The 13357-nt window shown below is 36.0% G+C and overlaps 3 protein-coding genes across 3 annotated transcripts; all 3 read left to right on the top strand.

Annotated features, from left to right (window-relative positions):
- The first annotated feature begins 482 nt into the window (after positions 1 to 482).
- Positions 483 to 2637, top strand: LOC111454247. The gene is made up of 4 exons (XM_023095659.1): positions 483 to 1044; positions 1459 to 1813; positions 2075 to 2348; positions 2422 to 2637. The coding sequence occupies exons 1-4, from the start codon at positions 551 to 553 to the stop codon at positions 2556 to 2558; spliced, it is 1260 nt and encodes a 419-aa protein (XP_022951427.1). The 5' UTR covers positions 483 to 550; the 3' UTR covers positions 2559 to 2637.
- A 1498-nt stretch (positions 2638 to 4135) lies between these two features.
- On the top strand, positions 4136 to 6996 carry LOC111454251 (gamma-glutamylcyclotransferase 2-1-like). Its single transcript, XM_023095667.1, has 9 exons — positions 4136 to 4413; positions 4717 to 4839; positions 4916 to 4992; positions 5114 to 5170; positions 5438 to 5494; positions 5584 to 5624; positions 5747 to 5818; positions 6439 to 6518; positions 6611 to 6996. The coding sequence occupies exons 2-9, from the start codon at positions 4731 to 4733 to the stop codon at positions 6874 to 6876; spliced, it is 759 nt and encodes a 252-aa protein (XP_022951435.1). The 5' UTR covers positions 4136 to 4413; positions 4717 to 4730; the 3' UTR covers positions 6877 to 6996.
- Positions 6997 to 8129: 1133 nt separating this feature from the next.
- On the top strand, positions 8130 to 12359 carry LOC111454253 (proteasome subunit beta type-6). The gene is made up of 8 exons (XM_023095669.1): positions 8130 to 8405; positions 9159 to 9235; positions 9407 to 9462; positions 10176 to 10248; positions 10936 to 11047; positions 11234 to 11307; positions 11828 to 11902; positions 11986 to 12359. The coding sequence occupies exons 1-8, from the start codon at positions 8297 to 8299 to the stop codon at positions 12115 to 12117; spliced, it is 708 nt and encodes a 235-aa protein (XP_022951437.1). The 5' UTR covers positions 8130 to 8296; the 3' UTR covers positions 12118 to 12359.
- Positions 12360 to 13357: the final 998 nt, after the last annotated feature.

The raw sequence follows: 13357 nt of genomic DNA, 5'->3' as shown, positions 1-13357 counted from the left end.
CCTATATAATTAAAAAGAAATTATAATGATGAGAATTTTAAAATTTAAAATTAATAATTGTAATTTGATAAATACTTTTAGAAAAATATTTTAAATTGGAATACTTTAAAATAATTGTAATATTTAAAAACTATTAATTATAATTATAATTAATATATTTGAAATTTTGAGAAGTTAATTAATTTATTAAATATAAAATTAGTTTTATGGGTAATAGAATTGTAAATTCTAAATTTAAAATAAATTAGAAACCAAATATTAATACAAAATTTAATTACGTTTTTTAAAATTTAGAGACGTAAAAATTAAAATTAAATATTTGAAAATTAAAAAAAATAAAGAAATAGAAAAGTAATACGCCAAGTGGCGATTGAAGCAACCAGGGAAGCCGGTTGGCGGTAACCTTTCCCACAAGGCAGAACTCTGCACCTTCCTTTCTCTTCAGTCCTCACTACCTAAAAGCTTCCCTCCATTTCCTCACAGATATCCCGACGCCGTCCTCTCCTTATTAATTCACTTTCCATTCTCAAATCTCTCCTCCATTTCCGCCATGGATTCCGGCGACGCAAACCTCCCTCTTCTTCTCCAACATTCATATTGCCGATCAAAATCCCTAACCTCCGACGAGCTTCGCAACTTCCGAATCAGCCTCAAATGGTACGCTCTCGACCACTCCTCCGCCGCTGGAAAGTTCGTCTCCTACTTCGCCTTCGTTATCCTCACCGTTGTTGTTCCCATCGTGACGATCGTCTCCGTCCGAGATCCAGCCGATGATCCGATCTCGCTTAACAAACTCGTTCAGGTTCCGGAATCCGGCCTGGCCGCCATCGGATTCTTCTCTCTGTGCCGATTCTTCCGCCGCTACGGCCTCCGGCAACTTCTGTTCCTCGATGGATTGCAAGAAGATTCGCTCTACGTTCAGCGAGGCTATGCGCGTGAACTCGACAAGGCGTTCCGTTACCTCGCGTACATTCTTTTCCCGTCGTTCTTCGTTGAGTTGGCCCACAAGATCATATTCTTCTCAACTGTTAAGATCTCGTTTCCGTAAGTTTAATTTATTGCTTAATTACTTTTAAGACCTTTTTTCCTCCAAAAGGTTAAAATGTTTATATCAATGTCAAATTAAACGACAATTCTCGAAAATGATGAACTAATAAGTTTAAATTTATGTTTCCGTTCATTCATCCTTGGCAACTACGGTTGGCGTCGATCTCCAACGACCATCTCAACCAACCATATTGAAGAGATAGTCGACTGTAGTTGAAAGAAATGTCGATGGAGATAGTTGCCAACTAAGTATAGGGGTATTTTGGTCATTTTCTAAGTACCGTGACTTTGCTCTCGAACTCTGTTTCTAAATAGCTAATCAAAACATGTCCTAAATTTCGTAAAATATATTTATTGAACTTACATTTATTAATTTTTTTTCTTATTCTTATCGCCAATGATCATGAATAGAGGTGGGTTTCCCATAAACTCGATACTATTCATGTTCGTGTTAGCATCATGGGTATACCGAACTGGGGTGTTCTTGCTCGTGTGCGTATTATTTCGGCTCACATGCGAGTTGCAAATTCTAAGGCTACAAGGAGTGAACAAGTTATTTGAAACAAGTAATGGGTCAGGATCAGACGCCATAGTAATCTTCAACGAACATTTGAGGATTAGAAAACAATTGTGGGTTACAAGTCATCGGTACCGATTCTTCATAATTGTGTGCTTGTTCATCATCACCGTTAGTCAGTTCGTCGCGTTGCTATTGGCTTTGACCTCTAAAACTGATAAGAACTTCTTCAACTCGGGTGATATTGTGGTACGTTCAAATTTTTATATCGATGAACTTCCAAATCGTGAATTTAGAGATTTTCTTTTCTTTATTAAACTTCATCGATAACTCCTAAATTTAAATACGACACGTAACTATATGATATTTTATTCCAGAAATATTATTATTAGTATTATTTATATAAAAATATCTTCAAACTTTTAAATTTTTATTATTATTATTTTTTAATTTAAAGGTATTATTGATTTTTTTTTTAATTAAATTTTATAATGAAATTGGGATTTCCAGGTTTGCTCGACGGTTCAACTCTGCGGATTCTTCCTGTGCGTAGTCGGAGCGGCAAGAATTACTCACAGAGCTCAAGCAATCGCGTCGGTTGCAACCAGATGGCACATGCTCGTTACCTCCGCCGCGGCCGGATTCAACCACACAAAACCTCCGGCGCCGTCGCCGCCGACCGTCGACAACGACGGAGACGACACCGATTCCGACTCATCGTCGGAGGTTCTAATTTCATTAAGCACACAGGAGCCTTCTTCCTTCCAAACTAGACAAGCTTTAGGTCAGTAAAATTTGCATCAATTTTGTCGCAATTCAAAGCGTTCGTAATAATTAACGGCGTGATTTTGGCGCAGTATCGTATTTGCAGCACAACAATGGCGGAATTACTCTGTTCGGATTCGCATTAGATCGCGGATTACTTCATACGCTCTTCGCTTTCGAATTCTCTCTAGTCATGTGGATTATGAGTAAGGTCGTCGTTTTATCTTAAACAAATAAACGCAATTAAATATTTTTTAATAAATTTATTGCGTTTTTAATTTCGTCTTAATAAATGGATTGTACTGTTAATTAAAATAAAATTATTTTTTTGTTTGTGTTTCCAACTACTCTCCACAATAGTATAATATTGTCCTTCAGTATAACCTCTCATGACTTTGCTTGTATAAGTAAATGAGAAATGCAACGAATCGATACCCTTTTGAGTATAAGCTCTCATAACTTTGTTCTGATCCCACTTGTCACAATCGCACTTTTAATGGCAGCAGACTTGCGATTGTGGGGCACTCACTTTCCAACGACAAGTGAGCTAAACCAATTCGTTTTTGCGTCACCTACGCGTATGCTTGAGCCTCTGGCCTCGGTTTTAAGAGAAGTTTTAGAAAACAAGGGCAGAGATAGATTTTCGAAAGAGACGTTATATAACAAGCAAGAAACAAATAACAACCGCTTACAATATATAACTTGAGTAGGAGGAGTCTCGATTGATAATTACTACTTATTTTATGAATACATTAATGAAAATTTTAATATCAAATTAATAATTAAATTGGTCTAAATATATTGACATATATTCATTATGGTCGTTCAATTGACTATAAGGCTAAAATGTTAGAAGTTCAGATCTACACTTTTACATGTTAAAATAAGAATAAATTTTTTTAAATATTACGGGTGTTCGTGGATTGGATTGAGACATTTTTTTAGACCTAACGGTATGTGTTTATTTATTTTTAAATATTTAATTAAATTTTGAAACTCAAATTTAAATATATATTTCAAAAAAATAATGTTTTAAATATTTTAAATATATTTTAAGAGTTGTTTGTAAATGAGTAATATTTATTTATTTAATTAATTATACTTTTTTTTTGTTGATATTTACGATGTTGTATATGGCACTATTTGCTATGATAAAATGAGAAGACTTTTCTATTTAATTAAATAAATATTCAACTTTACAATTTATCTTAAAAAAAATACTCGTATTTTTTAATACGTCAATAATACCTTAAAAAAATATTTTTAAACTTAATATTTTATTTAAAAAAATTTGTAACTTTTGAAAGAGTTAAAAAAAGTATTTAAAAAAAATATTTACATTTTCAAAAATTTTATTAATATTTTTTAACTTTTTAAAAATTTTAAAAATAACTTGGAAAATTTCGAAAAAATACTGTTAATATATGTTTAAAAAATATTAATAAATTTTAGAAAATAATTTAAAAAAAAGAGGCAAATCTTAATACTCATTTTTTAAAAAAATTATTTATAAATGTTAACTGTGCTCAATTTTCTTTATTAATTTTTTAAAATTTTTTTAAGAGTATTTTAAAAATATTATTAAAAGTTTAATAAGAGTATTTAAAAAAAATAAATTACTAACTTATTTTCATTAATTATATTTTAAAGATTTTTTAAAAAAGTTTAAAGGTAATAATGAAAAATTAAAAAAATTGTGAGTATTTTTTTAAAGATAAAAACCAATGTATATTTGGATGTTATTATTTTTAGGAAAATAAAAATTCAAAATATATTGGATGCATAACAAAAGGTCATGCACATGCATGAAAGTGAGCGGCCATCCATGGCGCCATTGGTTTCCGTTTCGGGACACATCAGCTATAAATTTCTCGTCTTCTTCAAGCTCAAACCGCCCAGATTCAGAGCAGAAGAACAACAACATCAACGAACAGGGCAGAGAGAAACGCCCTAATTTTTGTTCTTTTCAGCTAAACGAAAATTCGTTTAGCCTTTTCGTTTCTCTCTTGCTTCTGTAATTTTCGTTTCGGCGCTCTCTCAAGCGGATCAGAGGAATTCTCTTGTTTAAATTTGTCGGTGTTCTTGTAAGAATCCGTTCCATTTTTTTCTTCTACGTTTGCGTTTTTCAAATCGAAGGATTTAACTATTCCGCATGAATCTACTTTTGCTGCTTTTGATGTGGATTTGACAATTCCGCTGTCTCTCGTTTCTTTACGATTTTATTCTGGCGAGAAAGGAATTCGAGAAATTGAGGAGTTTATGTTTACATACGAATGAATTTTTTGATTTCTTCGAGCGATGACTAAATTAATAGAACAGAGGACGAAGTGATGGATATGCATTCATTGGCCTTAGTTGATTAATTTTAGGGGATATTGTTCTTGCAGATATCGATTCAATCATGGTTCTTTGGGTTTTCGGCTATGGATCTCTTGTGTGGAATCCAGGATTTGACTTCGACGAGAGAGTGATAGGTTTTATTAGAGATTATAGGCGTGTATTCGACCTCGGTAAATTTCTTCCTCAACATTCCAATTCGTTAATGGAAACTAAAGTTTTTCTAATATTTAATTTCCCATTGCACAGCTTGTTTTGATCATAGAGGTACACCACAAAACCCTGCTAGAACTCTCACGCTTGAACCCAAAGAAGGATCCATTTGCGTAAGTTTTGAGCAACTATCATTGTTCATTCATTTGCATTTCCATGGCTGATACAAATTTCATTTTCTATAATAGCAAATTTTTGTAACTTCCTGATTATAGCACTCTTTCTCTATACCAGTGGGGTGTTGCATATTGTATCCATGGAGGATCTGAACGAGAGAGAGCGGTTGTGGAGGTATTTCCCCCAAATTTATCTTGATTTCACTTGAATCTGTTCCCTGTCGAGGATTTTTGGATTTTTGGGAGGGAGTCACACTTTGGCTAATCTAGGGAATGATCAGGAGTTTATAAGTAAGAAATACATCTCGGTTGGAACGAGGCTTTTGAGAAAGCCCACATGAGAGCTTATTCTCAAAGTGGACAATATCATATCATATCATTATGGAAAGTCGAGTCGTGGTTTCTAACATTTCCTACGGTTCTTGTTTGGTCCGCAATGTAGTCCCTGGAGAGAAGAGAGTGCGAGTATGACGGAAAGACCATTGTAGACTTTTACAAGGTAAGGATTTGCTTCGTTATTAGGTGTGTTTCTGTTCATCATTTCCAATTTGGTTTCTTATTTTGATTCCATTTCCATTGTTGATTCAGGATAAAGACTCCATAGAACCAACATTGACAGGAGTTTTAGTGTAAGCTTCTGGATGGATTTTTTCTTCTTAAACATCTGATTTGTTCTAAATCTTAATTGGGATAAGTTGAAAAAGAGCATCTCTGTTCTTGATCTGATTAAGTTTTGCATTCATGAACGCAGTTTTACATCGACACTTGATAAATTGCTAAACAAATACTATCTAGGACCTGCTCCCTTGGAGGAAATGGCTAGGTAATGTCAGGCTTACCATTTGGCTTTCAATGTTCTTATTGCATCCCTGAAATGGGTTCATTACTGTGATGTCCCACGTTTATTGGGGAGGAGAACAAAACACCATTTATAAGGGTGTGGAAATCACAAAACACCATTTATAAGGGTGTGGAAATCTTCCCTGGCAGACGCGTTTTAAATTCTCGAGGCGAAGCCCGAAAGGGAAAGCCCAAAGAGAATAATATCTGCTAGCGGTGGATCTGGGCTGTTACAAATGGTATCAAACCCAGTCACCGGACGATGTGCCAGCTTTCTCGCAATTCCTCAAAGGGGGTTAGACACGAGACGGTGTGTCAGTAAGGATGCTGGGCCTCGAAGGGGGGTGGATTTGATGGTGGTCCCACATCGATTAGAGGAAGGAAAGAGTGCCAGCGAGGACGCTGGGCCCCGAAGGGGGTGGATTGTGATGTCCGATATTGGTTGGGGAGGAGAACAAAACACCCTTTATAAGGGGTCCCCTAGCAGACCGTTTTATAGCTTTGAGGGGAAGCTCGAAAGGAAAAGCTCAAAGAGGACAATATCTGCTAGCGGTGGATCTTGGCCCGTTACCATTCTAAATCTTTCATTTACTAACTTTTCAGCCAAATTGCAACTGCATCTGGTCCATGTGGGAACAACAGAGACTATCTATTCCGATTGGAGAATGCCTTGTTTGAAATCGGTAACCGTCTAGCTCTTCGTCCAAAATTGAACTCTGATGTGATTGTATGAACTAAATTTGAGTTGATATTAACTATACACATCTCCGATCAGGTCACGAAGACGATATGGTGATCGAGCTAGCGAACGAGGTGAGGAATATCCTTGGGAAGAAGGTTAGAAAGGGGAAGAAGAAGCAGCCGGTCAGACCGACAACTCACCTGCCTTTTTTGTCCTTCATCTCCGGTGTTCAGGTGCATCCGCTCGCCGACGCTGCGGTGGCGACGGATTCCTACGAAGAAAATGGAAAGATTGGTATGATGAAAGGTGAAAGCCATGGTAACTCAAGAGCTAAGAAAACAAGCAATCTGGTGGATTGATGATTGCCACTGTTCTTTTCCCATTAGGTTGATTAGTGAAATTTTGGGGATGTTGTTATTGGATTCATGTTTCTGATCTGACCCAATAGAAAGTTGTTGGAAGTTCTTTTCACTTTTCACGTCCTCCATTAATGGAAGTTCTTCACCATTTGGAATTACTTAGGGCATTAGGTTGAATTCATGTTGTTGGGTTGAATGGCAACATGTTTATAAGTTTGGAAGGGCTGTGGAAAAGACTTGCTTCATTATTAAAACATTTGATTCAACATTCACTTTTATAAATGGTCACTCAACCTTCCATATGTAATATAATCTTCTACAAGATTTTACATGTCGTTAAAGAATAATCAATGTAACGACCCAGATCTACCGCTAGTAGATATTGTCCTCTTTGGACTTTCCCTTTTGGGCTTCCCCTCAAGACTTTACAAAACGCGTCGGCTGAGGGAAGGTTTCCACCCCCGCGTCGGCTAAGGGAAGGTTTCCATGCCCTTATAAATGATGGTCTATTCTCCTCCCTAGCCAATGTGGGACACTACAATTCGCCCCCTTTTAGAGTCTCCTCGCTGGCATTCTTTCCTTCCTCTAATTGATGTGGGATTGCCCTCAAATCCACCCCTTTGGGGCCTAGCGAGAAGGCTGACACATCGTCTCTGGCTCTGATACCATTAGTAACGACTCAGATCCACTGCTAGCGTATATTGTCCTCTTTGGGTTTTCCCTTTCAGGTTCCCCTCAATGCTTTAAAACGCGAGAATGTTTCACACCCTTATAAATGGCTAATGGCTAGGAGAAGGTTTCCACACCCTTATAAATGGCTATAAATGGTTAGGGGAAGATTTCCACACACTCATAAATGATGGTTTGTTCTCATCTCCAACCAATGTGAGACATCACAATCAAGCTCTTACAATAGTTTTGGTTTTGAGGGAGGTTATATAGAGTAGTATACTCAGGTTAAATTTATTTCTAGTTAGAATTAGTTTGTACTAGATTCTCAAGTTTTATGAGTTTTTAAAATATATATATATATATATATATATATATATATAAATAACTTTGATACCCGTTTATTTGTCTCATTTTAGGCAATCAACCCAGGTATATCCCAATGGGCTGCCATAAAGCCCAAACCAAAACTAATATATACCCAATTAATAGAATTTGGGCTTTGATTCAAGCCCAATTTGTTAGCTTGTTTGGGCTTTGGTTCAGGCCCAAAACAAAACGAGCAAAGATGCGAGGGAAAAATGAAAAAAAAAAAGAAAAAGAAAAAAAAAAAACAACTTGAGGGAGAAGTAAGGTCGAAGAACAAAATCCCCCCAACATCAAAATCCAGTTCTATTCTCCGGCAATCCCTCCTCTTTCGCGCTCGTTTCTGAATATTGATCTGGTTTCTTTGGATCATCTTCTCACAGCCATGGATCTTAACATGGATCTCAATGCTCCTCACTCCATGGGTACTACCATCATCGGCGTCACTTACAACGGCGGTGTTGTCCTTGGCGCCGATTCTCGTACCAGCACCGGTAAAGTTATTGTATTCACTTTCTGCCAGTAATTTCTTAGTATAATGACCTTTTTTTTTTTTTTTTAAATACAAATACTATCTTCAAATGTCCGAAGTGGTCAAATGAAAGTGGAGGAAAAGTAGTAAGAGTTTGCTGATTCTGGATTTTCTGGTCGTTCGACCTTGGAATCGAATCACGTTTGGAATCAAGCTTAACTTGGTCGTTTTAAGTTTTTACGAGTTGGTGTAATGATTGAAAGAGCTCATTTCAATTGTAGTTTTCCCCCCTAATTGGCATCTAGCAGTAGTAGTTGTGTGGATTCTGTTCTTGGTGAGATCCTCTTTATATAAATCATCTCCATTTTTTTAGACATTGCATAATTGAAATTTATGCGGGACTTTTCAAGCGTAGCTGTTTAAATTCACGAGCTACGAGCTTTACTAAACACTAAGTGTCTGCTTCAGTAAAGAGTGTAGAAAAATTATGATATGTAGTGGAGGCAACAAACGAGCTACATGCTGCAAAAAATTATGAACTGGAGGAAAAAGTAACTTGTAAACAACCGCTACCACATTATGTTAACATTAGTTTTTGAAAAGGAAAAAACAGAAAAGAGTTTCTAAACTCAACTCCCAAGCAATCTTGAATAACAAAATCACATATTAAAGGGAAAAATGGATCTTCGTAGGTTTGTTTGTATCCACCTTTTCTTTATGTGCATTCTTTATGCGCTGCATGAATATTAACATTTTTTTATTGTTCGTGTGATAGGTGTCTATGTGGCCAATCGTGCATCGGACAAGATTACGAAACTTACTGACAACGTCTATGTTTGTCGGTCTGGCTCGGTATTTCCATTTCTATTATTTCCCATATCAAACTGTCCTTAATTAGTTTTTGCTCTGCTAGTCTCTAGTTTTTTCTTTCAACCTCGTGTTCTATCATTAGAATGTCTAAATCTCTCAGTTTTTGAGTGTTTGCTCGTGTTTCGTAAATAATTTATTTTATGTCACTTGCAGGCTGCAGATTCTCAAATTGTCTCTGATTATGTGCGCCATTTCCTTCATCAGCATACGTGAGTGGTTTAGTTATTGACAATAGTAATTTGCATTGAATTTGTCGTTTAATTGTTATTTTGCTCGATGTAAGAAATTTTCTTTTATTGCTTGGATGTTTGTGATGGATATATTAGCAACTGCATTTCTTTTTGTGGTTTTTTCTTAATAGCTTTCAAAACTGCATGAAAGAGTTGAAAATTCTATATTTTATTTGTGTTATAAAAATAATTTGGCCCTAAAATCAACGATGAACGTGTTGGAGGGAGGAGGGCGATAGATTGATTCTTCCTGTACTTGTTACAATGACTAGCAACTATGTTAACTAGCTTGTTGAGGAAAATGTTCTGGTGATTAATGTTGTAGCCCTAGATATACTTGATCTGGTGGGAGTGTGTAATTTGGGATTCATTAAATATGGTCTTTTTTGGAACTTCTCTGGGTAATTGTACCTGTTTATCCATCCTCATCCTTTTTTTTTTCCCTTTCTTTCTTTCTTTCAAATGATACGTGATCGAAGATATGTTGTTATTGGTAATTGTAAAACTTGTTGTTAAATTGCTTTTACTATCTCTGTTTCATTATTTTCCCTTTGCTGATAAGTCAACCTTAAGATGATTGTAACTCATTTCGAATTGCTGGCTTTAGTTTTTCGTAATATTAATTTCTTTGATATAAATAAGGAGGCCTCTTGAATTTATCTTGCTGATTGTATATTAGCTTTGATGTACAGGATACAGCTTGGCCAGCCTGCGACTGTTAAAGTGGCTGCAAACCTTGTTAGGCTATTAGCATATAACAACAAGGTAGGAACTCTTATTAGTTTGTTCAGAATTATTGCATGTGTAGCAATTTTGGTTAAGAAACAATAACAATTCTTTGAAGCACAGAAAAGAACTCTCCAATTGGCCAAAATCATGGAAATAGACTAATCACACGACACAAGTCTGTAATGAACATTTTAAGGTTGCAAACATGCATGATAAAATAAAATGAGAAAGAGAGGAAAGAAAATGAATTAGTTAAAATATAAACAAATTCACTAACAATAATGAACGTATGATTTGTGAGACTGCAGAAACGTGAACGCAACCTTGAAGTTTTGTTGAAAATGATATGGAGCTTCTCATAAAAATATTCTGTGTTGTGTTAAGGATTATTATGGGCTATGTAAAAACTCAACATAGTGATAAGCGTCTAGCGCTTACAATGCTGGAATTTGCAAAGCTAGAGGTTCTTCTAAAATCCTTGCAAACATTCACAGAGAAAGCTAACTTAATGGATTGATTCCAACCAAGATTGGTCCTTCGAGTACATGCAAAGGGTCAGCAGTTGAATTCATATCACATGGGGAAAGAATGAAAAGAAAATCCTTTTGGGTTTAAATGCTCACGAGAGTGCTATTTGCTATGTTTAAGTGAAGCTATATTCTTGTTCTTTATCCAAACTAAATACATGCTTTAATATCAATGCCATTTGGTTAAATGGGGCAGGATATGTTGCAAACTGGCCTTATTGTTGGTGGATGGGACAAGTATGAAGGTGGTCGAATCTATGGTATTCCTCTTGGTGGAACAATAATAGAGCAGCCATTTGCCATTGGAGGTAAAACCTTTTGTGCTCGATCGATTATAAAAAAAATAGTGATGTTTGGAGTTTTCCACTGGTATCCACACGTTTACTTACTCCTTTTTTTTTTTCCCTACTAAAGCTTTATGATAGGATCCTCTGCTTTGTGATCCTTGTATGATTGAGTATGTCCGTTACCTGGTTCCTTTTATTATTTTACAGGATCTGGTTCCAGTTACTTGTATGGATTTTTTGATCAAGCCTGGAAAGAAGGAATGACCAGAGACGAAGCTGAGGTATCTGCACTGCTCCTATTTGCGAGTTTCGGTTCTGCATTATTATATGGATTTAGCTTGCTGCTCAACATACATACATACATACACACGCGTGCGCACACACACGCGCGTGCACACACACATATATACTTCCTTTTGAGCTCCGATCACTTCTTAAGAGTGTTTCTCGGATCTTCATTCCATGTTTATTTGTGAGAAGCGTACTTTATCGTGGTTACCGATAGTAAATTTGGGATTCTTTTAAGTGAAATGCTTCTTTTCTAAGCACCATTAGAGGATGCATCAATTAAGCTGGAGTTTGCTAAGTGCAATCTCTATGGCAGAGGATTCAATTCTAAGCTGACATACTATGCTAAAGTAAATCAGCTGGTAGAATTCAGTTTCGAGCGTGGTAGAACCATTAGGATGAGCTTCCTTTTCTGTTTATTTGTTGGTTATTCGATGCAAGAAGCTATAGTTTTTGAAATTTGACAAGGATGTTTTGTTTTCCCTTTTCTAATTTATATACTATCATTTGCAGCAATTGGTGGTTAAGGCCGTTTCTCTTGCCATTGCCCGAGACGGTGCCAGTGGTGGCGTTGTCCGTACTGTTACTGTAAGATAATGTCCTGTTATCACGTAATCTAGAACTTTAAAACATGTCCTATCTTTGATTCTCACAGTTGGGCGTTTTTGTAGATAAATTCCGAGGGAGTGACAAGAAAATTCTATCCTGGAGATCAGCTACCACTGTGGCATGAAGAATTAGAGCCTAAAAATTCATTGCTGGATGCTCTGAATGCGTCGAGTCCCGAGCCGATGAACATATAAATGGTGATATGCAGCAGCAACAGCAGCAGGCATCTTTGCCAAAAGCTCTGCTGGTAGTTGTTATCTGGTTAGGCTATTTTACTACATTCCTGCGGAATAGGAGACTACTTAATTGGATCTGTTCCCCCTTCCCCATTATCTCTTTGTAAACCTAATTATGTTTTATTTTTGTATGAATTTTGGATGTACAATCGTTGAATTTACTCCTGGTATCATAATATTCCTCTTGACATTGTTGGATGATGTTCGACTTAGGGAAGGAATGATCTTGAGTTTATAATAAAATAATATTCTCTCCATTGGTATGAGGCCTTTTGGGGAAGCCCAAAACAAAGTCACGAGAGCTTATGCTCAAAGTGGACAATATCATACCATTGTGGAAAGTCGTGTTCGCCTAACAGACATTACATTTTTTATTTATTTGTTATCAGTATTTTAAATTTTTTTAAATTAAAAAGAAATATTTTCTCTCCCCCTCCAAAAACGAATACTTGAGTTGATAGTAAGCATAGAGAAAAATGTACACTTAAGTTGATAATAAGTGTAGAGAGTAATAACTAAGTGTTTTGGATGTATTTTCTATCTGTTAACTTGTCGTACTTAGTATGGAAATCCATCGTCTTACTGAAATGTTGTAATCTCGGTAAGATTCTTATAATGTGTCTTGCTTTGGTCGACTCCCATGGGGTCTAGCATCATACGGCCCTTTGGTCGACTTACATGGGGTTTAGCTCAACACTCTCCTCCTTGGCCCATCGTCTTATTGAAATGTTGTAATCTCGGTAAGGTTCTTATAATGAGTCTAGCTTTGGTCGACTCACATGGGGTCTAGCTTCATACAGCCCTTTGGTCAACTCACCATGAGGTCTAGCTTCATACGGCCCTTTGGTCGACTCACATGGGATCTAGTTCAACACTCTTCTTCTTGGCTGAACTCTCATGGTGATTAACCTCTCGAGTTTGATTAATCTTTAGATTTGCTTCTCAAACTCTAAGTAAGGTAGAATACTGTTTTTTTTTTTTTTTTTTTTTTTTTTTGGAGATACAACTATATTAAGCTTATTTAAAAAAGAAAAAAAAGAAAAAAAAGAACTAATTAACAAAATTGGTAAAAATTTGAAAATAATTCCTAAGCTAAAAAAAAATAATAATAGTAAATAAATAAAATAATAATAATAATTGAGTAACAAGTGGAATTGAGCAAGAGAAATGCGCATCGTCGTACTAGATCGAACTGAAA

The sequence above is a fragment of the Cucurbita moschata genome, unplaced genomic scaffold (assembly GCF_002738365.1).
Source record: "Cucurbita moschata cultivar Rifu unplaced genomic scaffold, Cmos_1.0 Cmo_Scf00016, whole genome shotgun sequence".
Taxonomy (NCBI): domain Eukaryota; kingdom Viridiplantae; phylum Streptophyta; class Magnoliopsida; order Cucurbitales; family Cucurbitaceae; genus Cucurbita; species Cucurbita moschata.
The sequence above is the reverse complement of the archived record's forward strand: the minus strand, read 5'-3'. Positions and strand labels throughout refer to the sequence as shown.